General features: G+C 38.1%; 1 protein-coding gene across 1 annotated transcript in view; it reads left to right on the top strand.

The window, feature by feature from the left end:
* The window catches only part of LOC109062339 (feline leukemia virus subgroup C receptor-related protein 2-like), a 29,055-nt gene extending 12,030 nt beyond the window's left edge, over nucleotides 1-17,025 (top strand). The window contains exons 6-10 of the mRNA XM_042774516.1: nucleotides 4,951-5,061; nucleotides 10,249-10,354; nucleotides 12,791-12,902; nucleotides 13,162-13,226; nucleotides 14,731-17,025. Coding sequence (XP_042630450.1) covers nucleotides 4,951-5,061; nucleotides 10,249-10,354; nucleotides 12,791-12,902; nucleotides 13,162-13,226; nucleotides 14,731-14,790 — 454 coding nt within the window. The 3' untranslated portion in view covers nucleotides 14,791-17,025. The remainder of the gene's footprint in view (nucleotides 1-4,950; nucleotides 5,062-10,248; nucleotides 10,355-12,790; nucleotides 12,903-13,161; nucleotides 13,227-14,730) is intronic.
* The last annotated feature ends 449 nt before the right edge of the window (nucleotides 17,026-17,474 follow it).

The raw sequence follows: 17,474 nt of genomic DNA on the forward strand, positions 1-17,474 counted from the left end.
TTATGTGTAAGCCATGTTAAATAGATGGGTCTTTAATCTATATTTAAACTGACAGAGTGTGTCTGCCTCCTGAACAATGTTAGGCAGGTTATTCCAGAGTTTAGGTGCTAAATGGGAAAAGGATCTGACGCCCGCAGTTGATTTTGATATTCCAGGTATTATCAAATTGCCAGAGTTTTGAGAACGCAGCGGACATGGAGGACTATAATGTAACAAGAACTTGTTCAAATACTGAGGTGCTAAACCATTCAGGGCTTTATAAGTAATAAGCAAGATTTTAAAATCTATACAATGTTTAATATGTAGCCAGTGCAGTGTTGACAGAACCGGGCTAATATGGTCATACTTCCTGGTTCTAGTAAGAACTCTTGCTGCTGCATTTTGAACCAGCTGTAGTTCGTTTATTGAGCATGCAGAACAACCACCCAATAAAGCATTAAAATAATCTAACCTTGAGGTCATAAATGCATGGATTAAAATTTCTGCATTTGACATTGAGAGCACAGGTCGCAATTTAAATATATTTTTGAGATGGAAAAATGCAGTTATACAAATGCTAGAAACGTGGCTTTCTAAGAAAAGATTGCTATCAAATAGCAAACCTAGGTTCCTAACTGATGACGAAGAATTTACAGAGCAGCCATCAAGTCTTAGACAGTGTTTTAGGTTATTACATGCAGAGTTTTTAGGTCCTATAATTAACACCTCTGTTTTTTCAAAATTTAGCAGTAAGAAATTACTCGCCATCCAGTTTTTTATAACGACTATGCATTCCACTAGATTTTCAAATTGGTGTGTTTTGCCAGGCCGCAAAGAAATATAGAGCTGAGTATCATCAGCATAACAGTGAAAGCCAACACAGTGTTTCCTGATGATATCTTCCATGGGTAACATGTAAAGCGTGAAAATTAACGGCCCTAGTACTGAGCCTTGAGGTACTCCATACTGCACTTGCGATCGATATGATACCTCTTCATTCACTGCTACGAATTGATGGCGGTCATATAAGTATGATTTAAACCATGCTAATGCACTTCCATTAATGCCAACAATGTGTTCTAGTCTATGCAAAAGAATGTTGTGGCCAATAGTGTCGAACGCAGCGCTAAGATCCAATAGCACTAATAGAGAGATCAACCACGATCAGATGATAAGAGCAGGTCATTTGTAATTCTAATTAGAGCAGTCTCAATAATATGATATGGTCTAAATCCTGACTGGAAATCCTCACAGATACCATTTTTCTCTAAGAAGGAATACAATTGTGAGGATACTACCTTTTCTAGTATCTTACTACCTTTTCTGTGCTGAATTCTGTTCTCTTGTCTGGCCTGGACACGTTGGCTCCTTTGCAATCACGATCTGTTTCTTTTGCACACTCTGCTCCTTGGTACAATGATGATTTGCATGCTACGAAGGCTTTGTGTCACAAAATGGAGCGTATATGGCACATATCAGGTTTAACTGTTCATCACCAGGCCTGGAAAGACAGCTTACTTGAATATAAGGCTGAAATTGTGTAAGTTAGATCTGTTTATTTTTATCAGATAATTGTCAGCAATCAGAGAAATCCTAAACAACTGTTTCACTCAATCAACAAGCTGCTTAAAAATCACAGTCTCTCTAATATTCCTGCTTCAACTCACCTTTGTAATATGTTTTTGGAGTTTTTTAGCACCAAAATTTATAATATACGTAACCACATTGTTACCACTCATACTTCTGCTGCCTCCTCCTTAAATATTTCTGCTTTTTCTGGTATTTCTCTCTCTAACTTTGCTATTCATGACTCCTAGACTCTCTGTAATATGGTTTCAAAACTGAAAGCCTCGACTTCCAGAGTTGATCCGATACCATCTTGTCTCTTCAAATCATGTTTTGATTCCCTTTGTTCTGTTGTTTTGAGAATTATCAATGACTCACTGTGCACCGGTGTTGTGCCAGCAGCACTTAAAACTGCTGCTGTCACCCCTGTACCAAAAACTTAACAACATGGACTTTGATAATCTGAATAATTTTCGTCCCATCTCTAATCTTCCATTCCTCGCCAAAATTTTAGAACAAACTGTAGCTTCTCAATTGCTTTCTCATCTTTCCTCTAATGATCTTTTTGAGCCACTTCAGTCTGGATTCCGTAAACTCCACAGCACTGAAACAGCGTTAGTTAAGGTCACTAATGACTTGTTAATGGCTTCTGATTCTGGCCGTCTGTCTATACTGATTCTTCTTGATCTTAGTGCCGCTTTTGACACTATAGATCACTCTATTTTAATCACCCGTTTAGAGACTATCTTTGGAGTTTCTGATTCTGCATTAAAGTGGTTTAAGTCCTACCTCTCCGATCTCCGGTCTGAGGTCAGTGTGGTGCACTCTGGTGTTCCCCAGGGATCCGTTTTGGGCCCTTTACTTTTTAGTATTTACATTTTTCCATTTGGCCAACTTTTCAGAACACTTGGTCTTAATTTTCACTTTTATGCTGATGACACTCAGATCTACATACATTCAAAACCTGATGTTAATATGCCTGTGTCTCTTCTTTCTCAATGTTTTACTGAGATTAAAAAATGGATGTCTGAAAATTTTCTCTGTCTAAACAGTGACAAGACTGAAGTGATGCTTATTGGTTCACCTCATCAATTGTGTAAAGCAGAGTCCATAACCTTGAGTGTGGATGGCTCTGCTTTACAATTCCAAACTAAACTAAAAAATCTGGGTGTGATATTTGATGCCAATTTAACATTTGATCCACATGTTCGTAATACAGTCAAAGCATCTTTTTTTCATCTCAGAAACATTGCCAAATTACGTCCCATGTTGACTTTCTCTGTGGCCGAAAAGTTAATCAACACTTTTGTTTTTTCACGTATTGATTATAGTAATGCTTTGCTGGCTGGAGTTTCTAAAGCTACCGTAAGTAAATTACAGTTGGTGCAAAATTCAGCTGCTAGAATTCTGACTAGGACCAGTGCAAGGAAGCACATCACACCTATCCTGGAAAAATTGCACTGGCTTCCTGTTAGTTTTCGTATTGATTTTAAAATTCTCATGCTCACTTATAAGGCCTTGAACAATTTGGCCCCTCAATATTTGTGTGAGCTTTTAACCCCGTACACTCCTACACGTGCTCTACACTCTTCTGAAGCTGGTCTTTTAACTGTTCAAACAACTCGGCTAAAAACTATGGGTGATTGGGCTTTCTCTTCTTTGGCTCCTAAGTTGTGGAATTCCCTGCCCTCTGAGATTAGGAATGCAGAATCCCTTAGTGTTTTTAAATCGTCCCTTAAAACTTACTTTTTTAGGGTAAGTTTTATGTGATTTGTGATTACTTTGTTTGTTATTATGGCTTTGTATTTTATTGTTTGGTTAGTTTTTATGTGTATCTTTTAATTTCATATTTTTTATGTAAAGTGCTTTGAGATGCTACTTTTAAAGGCGCTATATAAAATAAAGTTTATTATTATTATTATTATCTTGGACAGAGAAGGGAGATTCGATATCGGTCTGCAATTAACTAGTTCTTAGGGGTCAAATTTTTTTTTTTTTTTTTGAGAGGCTTAATAACAACCAGTTTGAAGGTTTTGGGGACATATCCCAATGACAATGATGAATTAATAATAGTCAGAAGAGGATCTATGACTTCTGGAAACACCTCTTTTAGGAGCTTTGATGGAATAGGGTCTAACATACATGGTGTTGGTTTAGTTGATTTAACAATTTTATACAATTCTTCCTCTCCTATAATAGAGAATGAGTGGAATTGTTCCTCAGGCGATCTATAGCATGCTATCTGATGCGATACTATAGCTGACGACTGCATGGTTACAGTTTTATCTCTAATAGTATCAATCTTAGAAGTAAAGTAGTTCATAAAGTCATTACTGCTGTGCTGTTGGGAAATGTCAACACTTGTTAATGCTTTATTTTTTGTTAATTTAGCCACTGTATTGAATAAATACCTGGGGTTATGTTTGTTTTTCTTCTAAAAGAGACGAAAAGTAATCAGATCTAGCAGTTTTTAATGCTTTTCTGTAGGATAGGTTACTTTCCCACCAAGCAATACGAAATACCTCTAGTTTTGTTTTCCTCGAGCTGCGCTCCATGTGGCTCATGTTTATAACAGTAATCTTGGGGGGTATACACCTAGGGTGACTTGAGGGTGAGTTTGAGGCTAATTTTAATTTTTGGGCAAACTAACCCTTTAACCACTACAAATACATCAGAGTCAGCGGCAAATGTCCGATGGACTAGCCGAGGTGAGGCTGCTCTCATAGGGATACATGAGCACTGGGATACATTACATTTGAAAAAGTACTACCTCGCGAGCTGGGACTTTCTAAGGGGCAAATTTTTACCCAGAACTTTATTTAGATCCTGGTTCCTGTGGTGGAAACACACCGAGTACCAGCCCAAAGTCCCTAGTTCCTTGGGAAAGTTCCTGCTGTGGAAAGGGGGCTATTGACCGCAACAGCTTTACAAATGACATGCTAAAACAATACCAGAAAAGGAACTAAGGAAACTGAGTACATGTAAATACACAGGAAACAAGGAGCTTAACAAAACACAGGTGAATATAATCAATCAACCAATGAGTAGCTATATAAACCAAGGGAACATAGGACATAGGGACTTCACATAGGAACAGAAACCAAAACAAAACATGCCAGATTATATGTGCATACATTTTCTTTGTCATAACCATGGTATGTCAACTTAGTCACATACTGTAAAGAAATTGCTTGCAACTATTTCATTATTTTTCTCATTTTAATTTGGTTCTATTAGCAGCTGGAAACACCAGAAAACCAAAATGATTGCTTTACTTAATTTGGGTATGAAATAAACAATATGGTTATTTCATGGTCATTTTATGGTTCTGTAAATTACATTATTACTATTAGAGTGAACGACATATATTTTGGTAGTTTAACTCATTAATCTTTGTTTTGCCAGGGAGACAACGCTCTCAGTGTATCTGCTGTCGTTTGTGGGGATGGTGATCTACGCATTCACCCTGAACTTGGGTCATCTGTGGGTTGTGTTCCTCACATCAGGACTGCTGGGGTAAGAGCTGCAGTGACATTTAAGGCACACTGGAAAAGATAAGGATTTTCTTAGTTTTTGTCTGGTTTTCCACTACAAATATCTAAACATTTTTAAATCAAGATACATTTACCTGATAAGAAAAATGACATACTGTAAGATGTTAAATCTTGTTTTCTGGAAAATGTATAAAAATTTAAAAAATCTATGCTTAAAACAAGAACAAATGTATCTGAGTCAGAAATATAAACTTAATTCAAAAAGAAAATGCTCTGGTTATTAACATAACCTTAGTTCTCTGAGATATGGGAACGAGTGTTGCATTAAACACTATGGGTAAACTCCTCTTTACTCTGAATATTGAAGCCTGATTTGTTCACATTCGTGTAGCTGCATAAAACAAATGGCACTTCAAACCCCCAAATGAGGAGGAGCCTAATGCTATAAAAGTCAGGTCTGAGTGCCATTTCATCAGAATCTTTTGACTGATAGCAACAGTCATTGACTCGAGTGCAGCCTTATATTATTTATTTCAGTGTTCCCTTTTGAACGATCTCTCCCATTGCGCTGAACGCTATGGGCAACACATCCAATAGCGCCATGCTTTAAGCAAGTGCAGAACGAAGCCACCCTCCGAGCCCCAGATCGCCCATACTAAGGGCTCCAACAAGCATGGCCTAAGATGAGCCCCATGCCACTAGGCTGTGGACTACTTGACAGGACTTTCTCCACTTGTAGCGGGGATTAGGCAATTTAAACGGACAAAATCCGTGACTGGAGGACAGGGATGTCCAAATTATAAAACCTGCTGAAGGTAGTTGGAGACGACCAGCCAGTGGCCACACAGATATAACCAATAGAAATCCCCCTGGACAAAGCCCAGGAAGAGTGGGTCTTTACTCCTATAAGGCACTATAAATCCGCTGAGGCATAAGCCAGAGCTATAGCATTCCACTATCCAGTGAGATAGCCTTTGCTTCGTAACCGGTGTCATGGAAATTCTAAGTCAATCAATACATGTGAAACTGAGAATGAAAACCTTAGCCAAGAGTTTGTCTTTGTTTTTGCTTTAATTTCTGCAGAAAGTGATATCCATCACACAAAGAAATCATCTTTTATAAAAAAAAAAGCAAATTTTCCCCAGCAGTCATCTTTTATACTAACAAATGTACCTTTTTGAAGATAAACTGTATCCCTTGGGATTAGTCTCTAACCAATCCTGTTTCTACCCATTGGTCATACCACTGATAAGAAAGAACATGTTCTGCTGACTGAGGGGTTTTGCATGTTTCTTTGCCATGTGTATGTTTTCTACAAAAGTCATTACATGCATATAGTAACGTACACACTCATACAGGAATCATACTCATAGAGAAACTATTGAATATACTGATAATTGATCCCATAATATATATAAAGGTTACAAAATATGTATAGAGGTTATAAATCCAGCTATAATAAAAATTTCCATCACACCTGCATACAAAGAGCTGCTCTTATTGCCGCAACGGGCCAGAGCGCTCCATATACACTCTAGATCAAGCCATTTACAGCTGACGAGGGGCGCTGATCCTCACGTGTGAAATCGGTGAGACGAGGCACTGCAGGGAGAGTGAAGCACACGGGAGCTGAGCCGGCTTAAGATCACTTGAGCATGATCGTTGAGTCCCATTGCTCTGCTGTTTCTTCCTCTGAGGCCCCTGGGAGGGAAGAAAAGGGAGAGCTGACTAGGGAGGACCAACTGCATAAAAGAATTCATGTCAAACAGCCACTCCACCAACAGTGGTGCCCCTCAGGGATGTGTTCTCTCCCCACTGCTCTTCTCACTGTACACCAACAACTGCACCTCTAAAGACCCTGCTGTCAAGCTCCTGAAGTTTGCAGACAACACTACAGTCATCGGCCTCATCCAGGACGGTGACGAGTCTGCTTACAGACAAGAGGTTGAGCAGCTGGCTGTCTGGTGCAGTCTTAACAACCTGGAGCTGAACACGCTCAAAACAGTGGAGATGATACTTCACTAAAAAAGGAACCCACCTGCACTCCCCCCACTCACCATCATGAACATCACTGTGGCTGCAGTGGAGTCATTCAGATTCCTGGGAACCACCATCTCTCAGGACCTGAAGTGGGACAATCACATTGACTCCATTGTGAAAAAGGCCCATCAAAGGTTGTACTTCCTTCGCCAGCTGAGGAAGTTTAACCTGCCACAGGAGCTGCTGAAACAGTTCTACTCAGCTGTCATTGAGTTTGTACTGTGCACTTCAATAACTGTCTGGTTGGTTCAGCTACAAAATCAGACATCAGAAGACTACAGATAATGGTTCGGACTGCTGAAAGGATTATTGGTACTCCCCTGCCCACCCTTCAAGAACTGTATGCATCCAGAGTGAGGAAAAGGGCTTAGAAAATCACTCTGGATCCCTCACATCCAAGTTACCCCATCTTTGAACTTTTGCCATCTGGCCGGCGCTTCAGAGCCGCAAATACCAGGACAGTCAGGCACAAGAACAGTTTCTTCCCCCAGGCAATCTACCTCATGAACAGTTAAATGTTCCCCACTTATGGAAATTAAAAATGTGCAATATCTTATATTTATTTGTTACCCCTTCATCCTAGTACATCCCTGCATCTTACTCAATCCTATTCCATTATCATTTATAGCACAATTGTTTATACACTTATTTATCAGGAAAGGTTTTTTTTTTTTTTTTTTTGACTGTGTGTTGTTGTCTCTGTGTACTGGAAGCTTATGTCACTAAAACAAATACCTTGTATGCGCAAGCATACTTGGCAATAAAGCTCTTTCTGATTCTGATTCTGAAAGAAGGCTATCCATGAGCGACACAGGGTGAGACTCTTGCAATAACAGTGAGAGCACTCTGTCCTGGTGAGCGCAGCTTCAGCGTGAGTGCTGCCCAGGCCCAGGTATTCACCGTGCCTGTCTGAGTCATACATAGGTTCCCTGCATGAACCACACTTGCGGCGCAACATTTACAACAATGCTGCTGGAAATTTCCACAGAAATGTGCTCTTATTGTCACCAGATGGCAGCAGGGAATGCGCTTGTTTGAGGCATTCTTCTGTGCTGGGGCTTTTCCACGGTGAGAAGGCTTCAAGCTTCTTGCTTTGTCTTCAGAGTCCAGTGAGGAGGACTCTTCACAGTCACTCTTCATGATCTTCACGCTGAAGGAGAAAAATTCTGACCAAATGCGCTTAGGCAGCTCCTTCCCTATTGGCGGGCTGAAGCACCGTTTGTTCGTGCAGCTACAGTGGGTACGGAAAGTATTCAGACCCCCTTAAATTTTTCACTCTTTGTTATATTGCAGCCATTCACCCAAAATCAACAAAAAAAAACATAATTGCCTAAATAATATACACACAGCACCCCATATTGACAGAAAAACACAGAATTGTTGACATTTTTACACATTTATTAAAAAAGAAAACTGAAATATCACATGGTCCTAAGTATTCAGACCCTTTGCTCAGTATTTAGTAGAAGCACCCTTTTGATCGTGTTTTTGGGAAAAGATGCAACAAGTTTTTCACACCTGGATTTGGGGATCCTCTGCCATTCATCCTTGCAGATCCTCTCCAGTTCTGTCAGGTTGGATGGTAAACGTTGGTGGACAGCCATTTTCAGGTCTCTCCAGAGATGCTCAATTGGGTTTAAGTCAAGGCTCTGGCTGGGCCATTCAAGAACAGTCACGGAGTTGTTGTGAAGTCACTCCTTCGTTATTTTAGCTGTGTGCTTAGGGTCATTGTCTTATTGGAAGGTGAACCTTCGGCCCAGTCTGAGGTCCTGAGCACTCTGGAGAAGGTTTTTCGTCCAGGATATCCCTGTACTTGGCCGCATTCATCTTTCCCTCGATTGCAACCCAGTTGTCCTGTCCCTGCTGCTGAAAACACACCCCCACAGCATGACCCCTTCTGTCAAAGCTCTGCCACCACCATGCTTCACTGCTGGGACTGTATTGGACAGGTGATGAGCAGTGCCTGGTTTTCTTCACACATACCGCTTAGAATTAAGGCCAAAAAGTTCTATCTTGGTCTCATCAGACCAGAGAATCTTATTTCTCACCATCTTGTAGTCCTTCAGGTGTTTTTTAGCAAACTCCATGCGGGATTTCATGAATCTTGCACTGAGGAGAGGCTTCTGTCGGGCCACTCTGCCATAAAGCCCCGACTGGTGGAGGGCTGCAGTGATGGTTGACTTTCTACAACTTTCTCCCATCTCCCGACTGCATCTCTGGAGCTCAGCCACAGTGATCTTTGGGTTCTTCTTTACCTCTCTCACCAAGGCTCTTCTCCACTGATAGCTCAGTTTGGCCAGACGGCCAGCTCTAGGAAGGGTTCTGGTCGTCCCAAACGTCTTCCATTTAAGGATTATGGAGGCCACTGTGCTCTTAGGAACCTTAAGTGCAGCAGAGATTTTTTTGTAACCTTGGCCAGATCTGTGCCTTGCCACAATTCTGTCTCTGATCTCTTCAGGCAGTTCCTTTGACCTCATGATTCTCATTTGCTCTGACATGCACTGTGAGCTGTAAGGTCTTATATAGACAGGGGTGTGGCTTTCCCAATCAAGTCCAATCAGTATAATCAAACACAGCTGGACTCAAATGAAGGTGTAGAACCATCTCAAGGATGATCAGAAGAAATGGACAGCACCTGAGTTAAATATATGAGTGTCACAGCAAATGGTCTGAATACTTAGGACCATGTGATATTTCAGTTTTTCTTTTTTAATAAATCTGCAAAAATGTCAACAATTCTGTGTTTTTCTGTCAATATGGGCTGCTGTGTGAACGTTAATGAGGAAAAAATGAAATTAAATGATTTTAAATAATGGCTGCAATATAACAAAGAGTGAAAAATTTAAGGGGGTCTGAATACTTTCCGTACCCACTGTACATGATGTGCTACTGCTGATAGATACACAGTCATGCTGCTGTTAGCATGTAAGATATGCTGCTGCTGCTGCTGCTGCATGGAAAGGCATACTTTTATTTTGTTTTATGCGGCAGTCATCCGTGAGAGGCTGCCACTTTTACTTCCGTTTTGTGTTTGTTTATTTGATTATTAAAGTTTTATGCTTAAATGTTCATAAATGAGCTTTTATCTTTAACATTTAACCCATAGCAGATCTAGGCCAATCAGCTTGTGTTAGCTGATTCTTCAGTCTCTTCTGTCTTTTTGCTGCAGGTTCTTCATGACGGGTTATCTGCCGCTGGGCTTTGAGTTTGCAGTGGAGCTCACGTATCCAGAGTCAGAGGGAACATCATCTGGACTGCTCAACTGCTCAGCACAGGTCATGCATCTGCTCTTCACTTTTAGATATGACAAGTCAAATCTAAAAAGACATTTAAGGGACCTATTCCCACTACGTACTGGGAATCAATGCATGGTTGCAATTGAACAATTCTAACTTATTGATTTAATTAAAACGTCTATTGACATAATATGCGTTGATCATTACGTCAACTTAATTCTTTGACTTAATACATGCTAATATTTTCACATAATCATGAACATGTTAAATAAGTTATATTTAGCATGTGCTGTACTAGCTATTAATTTAACTAAAACAGATTAGTTGATTCCAGAGCCACCACTCAACTATACTGAAACTTTAATTTTTTGAGTAATCAACTAAAAAATAGGTGCTTATTAGCATGCATATTACTAGCATATTGGCTGTTTATTAGTACTTACAAAGCACATATTAATGCCTTGTTCTGCACGGCCATATTTTAGATCCCTTAACAACTACCTAATTATAATTATTAAAAACTAATTATGAACTATTAATAAGCAGCAAATTAGGGTTTTATTAAGGGAAAACTCTTAGTTAATAGTGAATATGTGTTCCCATAATCTAAAGTGTTAAATAAAATGTGTTTATGCTACAAATTATTAAGTTTTCCAGTGTCGTTTGTTGGTTGAACAATTTCGGTAGCACTTTATTTTACAGTCCTGTTCTGCATGCACTGTATATGTACTTGTTATAGTAATTCGAATAACTGGTTAATAACAAGGTACTAACCCTGAACCTACCCCTAAACCTAACCTAACCCATGTAGTTGCCTCATATTATCCAATATTTTCTTAGGTATGTACACTATAAATTCAGGTAAGAGCATGCACTCATTGCTGGGTAGATTACTTACAAACTGTAGTCTGTTACTGATTCCAAATTGCATGAGAAAAATTGTAGTTAGTAACAATATAATCAGACTAATTTTTGATTACTTTTGACCTAACTTGTTTATCACATTGATTTAAATAGAATAATCCTGTACCATATTGATATAAAAATACAAAGAGAAGGAAAATATACTTAATTCGTTGTTTAACAGCATGAAGTGCATTAAACATTTAATTCCGTCAAGGTTTCCCAAAAGAAATTTGGGAATTGAAAACCTAATAATTAATTAAATCATACAATTTTTTACAATTAAATTAAATAATTTTAAAACAACAATAAAAATAAAACACAAAATAATATTTTTTAGAAAATATGTAGTTGATGCAATGTTGAAATGCTGAGAAAATGCTTCTTAAAATTGAAATTATTTTTGTAAACCTCTCAGTTTTCTCTGTAATTGTAGCCACCTGACTAGTGACTGGTCTTTCTGTGAATCTCCATGAGATTTTCTGAATGTACAGTATATATACAGTGGTACGCTATTTTAGAAAGTAAAATTTAAAGGATCAAAAAGAAGGATTAGGGAGAATCAGTTAATTATGAATAATTTATTGCTATTGTGTATTTATTGCTATTATGTAATCATATTGTCAATAAAAAAGTAACTGTATTCTAATTACAAGTATTTTAAAATCTAATCAAAAATCTAATTACACAGATTACATTCAGTTACTACCCAGCACTGCATGTACTGTAAAATAAAGTGCAACTGTAATTTCTTTAGAAGTTCCAGATCTGTTAAATTAACCTGGAAACTGTGCAAATCAAATGAAACGTGAATTTACATGGGACTATAGCCAACTTAATGAGCACCAACTTCCAGTGATGAGGAACAGAAGAAACATATGGAATTACATTTGCTTCAATAAAAATGAACGTAACTTTATAAAACTGAACGTAACTTTTTCAGAAACTATCAAAAATATGCCATTACAAAAGAAGAAAAACACAATGAAAATGAAAGAATGAACTCAGTCGCACAAATTTAACAGGCTCTTCAAATATGCTTCATTCTTTGTTAATGTTTTTCAAAGATTCGTTTTCAGTAATCGTGGATTCTGAATGCATTGCCACAGATTTCGCTTACGTTTCGCAGTTTTTCGTTTGGTGTTTTGACACAAACCTCTCGTGGCGGCGGGCTTAGCAGTGATCTAGTCTGATTGGATAGTGAGCTTTTGATGGACAGGTGCTCTCTGACCGGGAAATACAGACCTCACTCGGTGGCGCGCATATTGGAAAGCTCTTGCGGTGATTTGTATTACTAAAACGAATCATTGAAAAACATTAACAAAGAATGAAGCATATTTGAAGAACCTGTTAAATTTTTGCGACTGAGTTCATTTTTTCATTTTCATTGTGTTTTTCTTCTTTTGTAATGGCATATTTTTGATAGTTTTTGAAAAAGTTATGTTCAGTTCCATAAAGTTTCGTTCATTTTTATTGAACCAAATGTAATTCCATAGAAACAGAGGTGTACAAAGATAACTGCATGTTTATGGTACATGACACACAGGCTCAGGATATTTCTGTTGTGTACAGATATTTGGAATCGCATTTACCATCATTCAAGGCAAAATCATCAATCACTTCAGCACACTGGCCGGAAACATCTTCCTCTGTGTGTTCCTCCTCATCGGCTCCATCATGACAGGTAGAAGCTCATCACATGATAAACACTTCATGAGCATGACTTAAGCATGCCACGGAAGCTCATACAGTAGAGCAGTGGTGCTTGCAACACCAAAGTCATGGGTTCGATTCCCAGGGAATGCATAAACTATAAACCTTGAATGTTATGTAAATCGCTTTGAATTGTGATAAATGTGAATGTTTTTTTTTTTTTTTTTTTTTATTGTGTATGTTGCACTTAACAACTTCACACTATCAGGTTATGTCTCTCTGCCTCACAGCACTCATTAAATCTGACCTGCGGCGACAGAAGGCCAACAGTCAGCCTCAGACAGAGGGGATCGCTGTAAGTATGTTTTAGTTTGACCTCTGTCTCTTCACCAGGCATGGATCACAGTCAGATGGGCTTAGAGTGACCATCCATCCAACATTTTGCAGGACAGTCCTGGAACTGGAAAATGTTCCTGCATTTTGCAAGTCATAAGAAGTATCCTGCATTTCAATTTTGTCTGTATTGTTTTATTATCCCCTAAGATAACAACGTCATAATAATAACAAAAAAAGAAAAAGTTTTTTTTTTTATTTAACTTAATAATAATAATTTTTTTTTAAAATTTAAAGTTTTTTTTTTTTTTTTTTTTTTTCATTTTTGTGAGTTTGAAATGTCAGTTAGCAGTCATTTAAGCGATGACGTTGAGAAATGGCTTTTTTATTTCATTAAGCAGCATTTCTGATTTCTGGCAGAATTACTACATCATGATGTTGTTCCTTACTGTGGTTGAAATGACTTATATAGTGGCAAAGAATAGCACACAATTAAATCATTCTGACAATAGGATTATTTTGAGGTCTCCATCTTGCTAACTGTCCCAGAAAGCATTCAGAATAATGAAGCTGCTGTAGTCACTTAAGAGTTTATGTCTTGGTGAGCAGGTGACACACGGCGAGACAGATCACTGGGGTCTAGAAGAGACTCAAATACACAAAACAGGGTTGAAATTAAAGAAGAAAAGAGAAGAACAACAGATGAACTGATGATTGGATTAACAAAAAAACTCAATGGGGCCATCTAGTGGTCATAAAGGGGGTGGTAAGAGCTTGTGATAGGGACATTGCCAGTTTGATCTCTTGCTGGACTAATAATATGGCAAACACTAATACAGTGTTAATACTACTAATACCTATTACAGATTACAATTATAAATGAAAGTTTTTTACTTTCACATAATATTGGTGAGCAAAACAGGTTGTAGAAAATGACTGTTGATAGACTTTTACAGAGGAAATGGTTGAATGAATCCCTCCCTCTTTCCTAGAAATGGCTCCTGATATTCAGATTTGCTGATTAGATCAGAATCCAGGATGTCCCAAACTGTAACTCACGGTCACTCCTGTGCCTCATAAATGTCTCGGTCGCCCTGTTATTGTAGTTGTCCTTCAGCCCAGTGAAGATGTGGTCAGGCTGAGCGTTATGATGTGACGATTAAGTCTGACAGAGGAGCAGAAAGAGCTGGAGGCCACGCATGAGCGGCACTTCATAGGACAGGGAGACCTTATCCAGTGACAGGACAAACTCTGAATCAATCACTGCATGAGAGAGCTTCAGGTGTGAGAGACTGACAGGTTTTTGTCATCGTAAGAGAAAGATCAAAATTAAACACAGTGTACATAATGCAACCTGTCCATATGGCAAAACAACAACTACAACAAAAAACAGCTGAGGCAGAACCTGACTATAAGTGAATATAAGTTGCAAACAAACCAACAGAAGTGTGCAGCCAGTGTACAGTAGGATGTACAGTAGTTAATGTGAACAGATGGTTAATTTACCGTTTCTTTCTTCTGTTCAGGACTCATCCGTAAATTCCCAAGATGGAAAATCATTACCGGTAAAAGAGGGGAAGATGTAAAGATGGAAACCATCGGAATCAAACTCTCTTCAACATATGCATCACAACTCCATGTGAACCATCATACGCATAAATCCTCCTGAACTTCACACAGACAATATCTGAACAATGACAGCTCAGTCTAGCTGCTCAAGCACAAGTGAAATTAAGATTTTACCTGAAGATTGCTAATAATCCTTTGCTGTTCATTCATGAAACACAAGTATGCACAAGTATGGTTGCTTGTGTTTCATGTTGTAGTGTGTGTCATGATGTTTGCATGATGGTACCTTAGATCTGACCTAAACTTTAGTTACAAGAACTAAATGTTTTTATTACTAGAAGCACTAATCTAGTATGCAGTGTCTCTGTAACAGACACATCTAGATCTGTGTTCGGGTGAGGAGTTTGTTGATGCTAGACATCACTGTATTATTGTGGAAGGTCATAGTCCTTCAATAAAACCATCAACTCTTGATGCTGCTTTCAGTTTGCAGCGATATATAGCACTCCTTGTGGAAGAACATCAGTGATCGATGTTAGAGAGAGACGTGTGATACTCATAACCTGACAACTGTACACCACACAGGAAATCTTCAAAATATCTTCAGTGATTAATGAGTGTTATAGTGTGCAGTGTAATGTGTGATTGATTACAGTGCCCTGCATCATATTTGCTTAATGAAATCCAAGATGACTTTCTTACTCAATTTGGGTGCCGATTCCAAAATAGTGTATGTTCTGATAAAGTATGATGCATTTTGTAGCTTTTTTGCTTTCTGTAAGGTGAAGAAGCCTTGCATTATCTGTTAATTGCCAGAAAACTGCAACAAACACAAGAATTCTGTCTGAATCTGAGCCAGATTGCAACTAATTGTTCGATTCTCAGCCCATTTTCACCTGCATGATTATTCGATGCCTAATCCTTATTTCAAGGTCGGAATTATGGCCAATGACAGAAGAAACTGCAAACATGAGTTTTATTCATACACTGAAGTTTAAGACATGAAATTGAGTATTTGAGCATGTTTTCCCACTCCTTTGCAGACTGTTAGTACATCGTAAATACTTTTTACCATTAAAGGGATCATCGGATGCTTATTTTCCACAAGTTGATATGATTCTTTAGGATCTTAATGAAAAGTCTGTAACATAGTTTGGTTAAACTTTCTCAATGGTAGTGTAAAACTACACCGCTTTTTTTCGGAGCAAGCTGTTTTGTAGCATTTTCCTTTAAATGTTAATGAGCTCTGCTGACTCCGCCCCTCTCTTCAAGCTCTCTGAGGGACTGTTTACTTTGGCAGCATTCATAGTGAAACTAGCTAATTAGCACATTATTAGAAAAGGCAATTTGCAAAGATTAATTAAAAAATCCTTATACTCACTTCTTCTGTTGGGTCTAAGGTAAGACACCAGTTCAGTCTGTGCTGAAACACTACTGTCAATCAAACTATAGTGGGAGGGGCCTGTTTTTGTGATGTCACACAGACATCTGAGATCAGCTCAATTAGAGTAAAGGGGGAAATGATTTAATGAGATAAAAAAAAAAAAAAAAAAAACGGGGTGGATTTTTATCATTATAGGGTGGTTGTGTACACACACTGCTAACACACATTTCAGTTCAAACTACTTGTAAAAGTGCATGTAGCGTCCGATGACCACTTTAAAAAACTTTTTACATTTGACTGCTTTTGAAACTTTGATAAGTGCTTTAAAGCTGTACGTGATGGAAGGTTTCACTGATATTTTCTTTTGAACTCAGCATCATCAAATTAGGCAATATGAGGCCTCTTTTGGTTTTTGGCAAATCAGCAATATTTATTTGTAAGATGCCATGGATTTCTGTGTAATAAATCAGATCACAGGCACAGATGGAATTCAGTTGAATGTCTGTGCCGCCACTTTTGTCTCCTTTCAACAAATTTGTAGACAATGACATCACAAAAAAATTAATTCCTTAAGGTCATTTATTTCACTTTATTAATTTCATATGGCTTCAGATATCCAGAACTACTCTGCCCTGCAAACAAACAAAGTGCAGTAACTACAGCAGCACACTGATTTTGAGTGTAGTTGATCCAAACCCGTCTGTCACAGCACAGATCCTGCTCTCAGAGACAACTCAAGCCTTTGTGATTGTTTCTGTTACCAATGTGTGTGGATGTGGATGTTGTTCACTTACAGTGTTTGTATAGAAACATTCTGTATATATAAATTCTTGGTGTAAATTGAATCTGACATTCAGTAATAAAGATAACTGGTGGCTAAATTGCGCACGTCTTGTATTTTCTGCATGTTAGTGAGTCATTTAACAAGCAAATGAGTCTTGTAAACTATTCCACATATGTTCTGTGTTTCCATTACAGATATGCACAAAACTTTAGTGATATTTTATAATGTTGTTAATCGCGATTAATCGATTTGACAGCACTAATTCAAATATTTCTTGACACCATATGTGGTACTTTTCTAAACAGACGGGTTTATCATGTGTATAGTTAATAAATTACACTAACATGAGGCTGTTTTAGCCTTACCCTGCAGTTGGTCGCAGCTGCTTAATTTTTGCTTGCCTGGTACATCTAATTAACTGATATTGAGAAAGCTTTTATTTTGGAACTGACGAACAGAAGTCTGGTTATTAGGTTTTCTCAAAAATAAGAAATAACAAAAAAATTATAAAAAAAAAATTTATGGTGAAAATT

This window comes from Cyprinus carpio, chromosome A17, assembly GCF_018340385.1.
Source record: "Cyprinus carpio isolate SPL01 chromosome A17, ASM1834038v1, whole genome shotgun sequence".
NCBI classification, from domain to species: domain Eukaryota; kingdom Metazoa; phylum Chordata; class Actinopteri; order Cypriniformes; family Cyprinidae; genus Cyprinus; species Cyprinus carpio.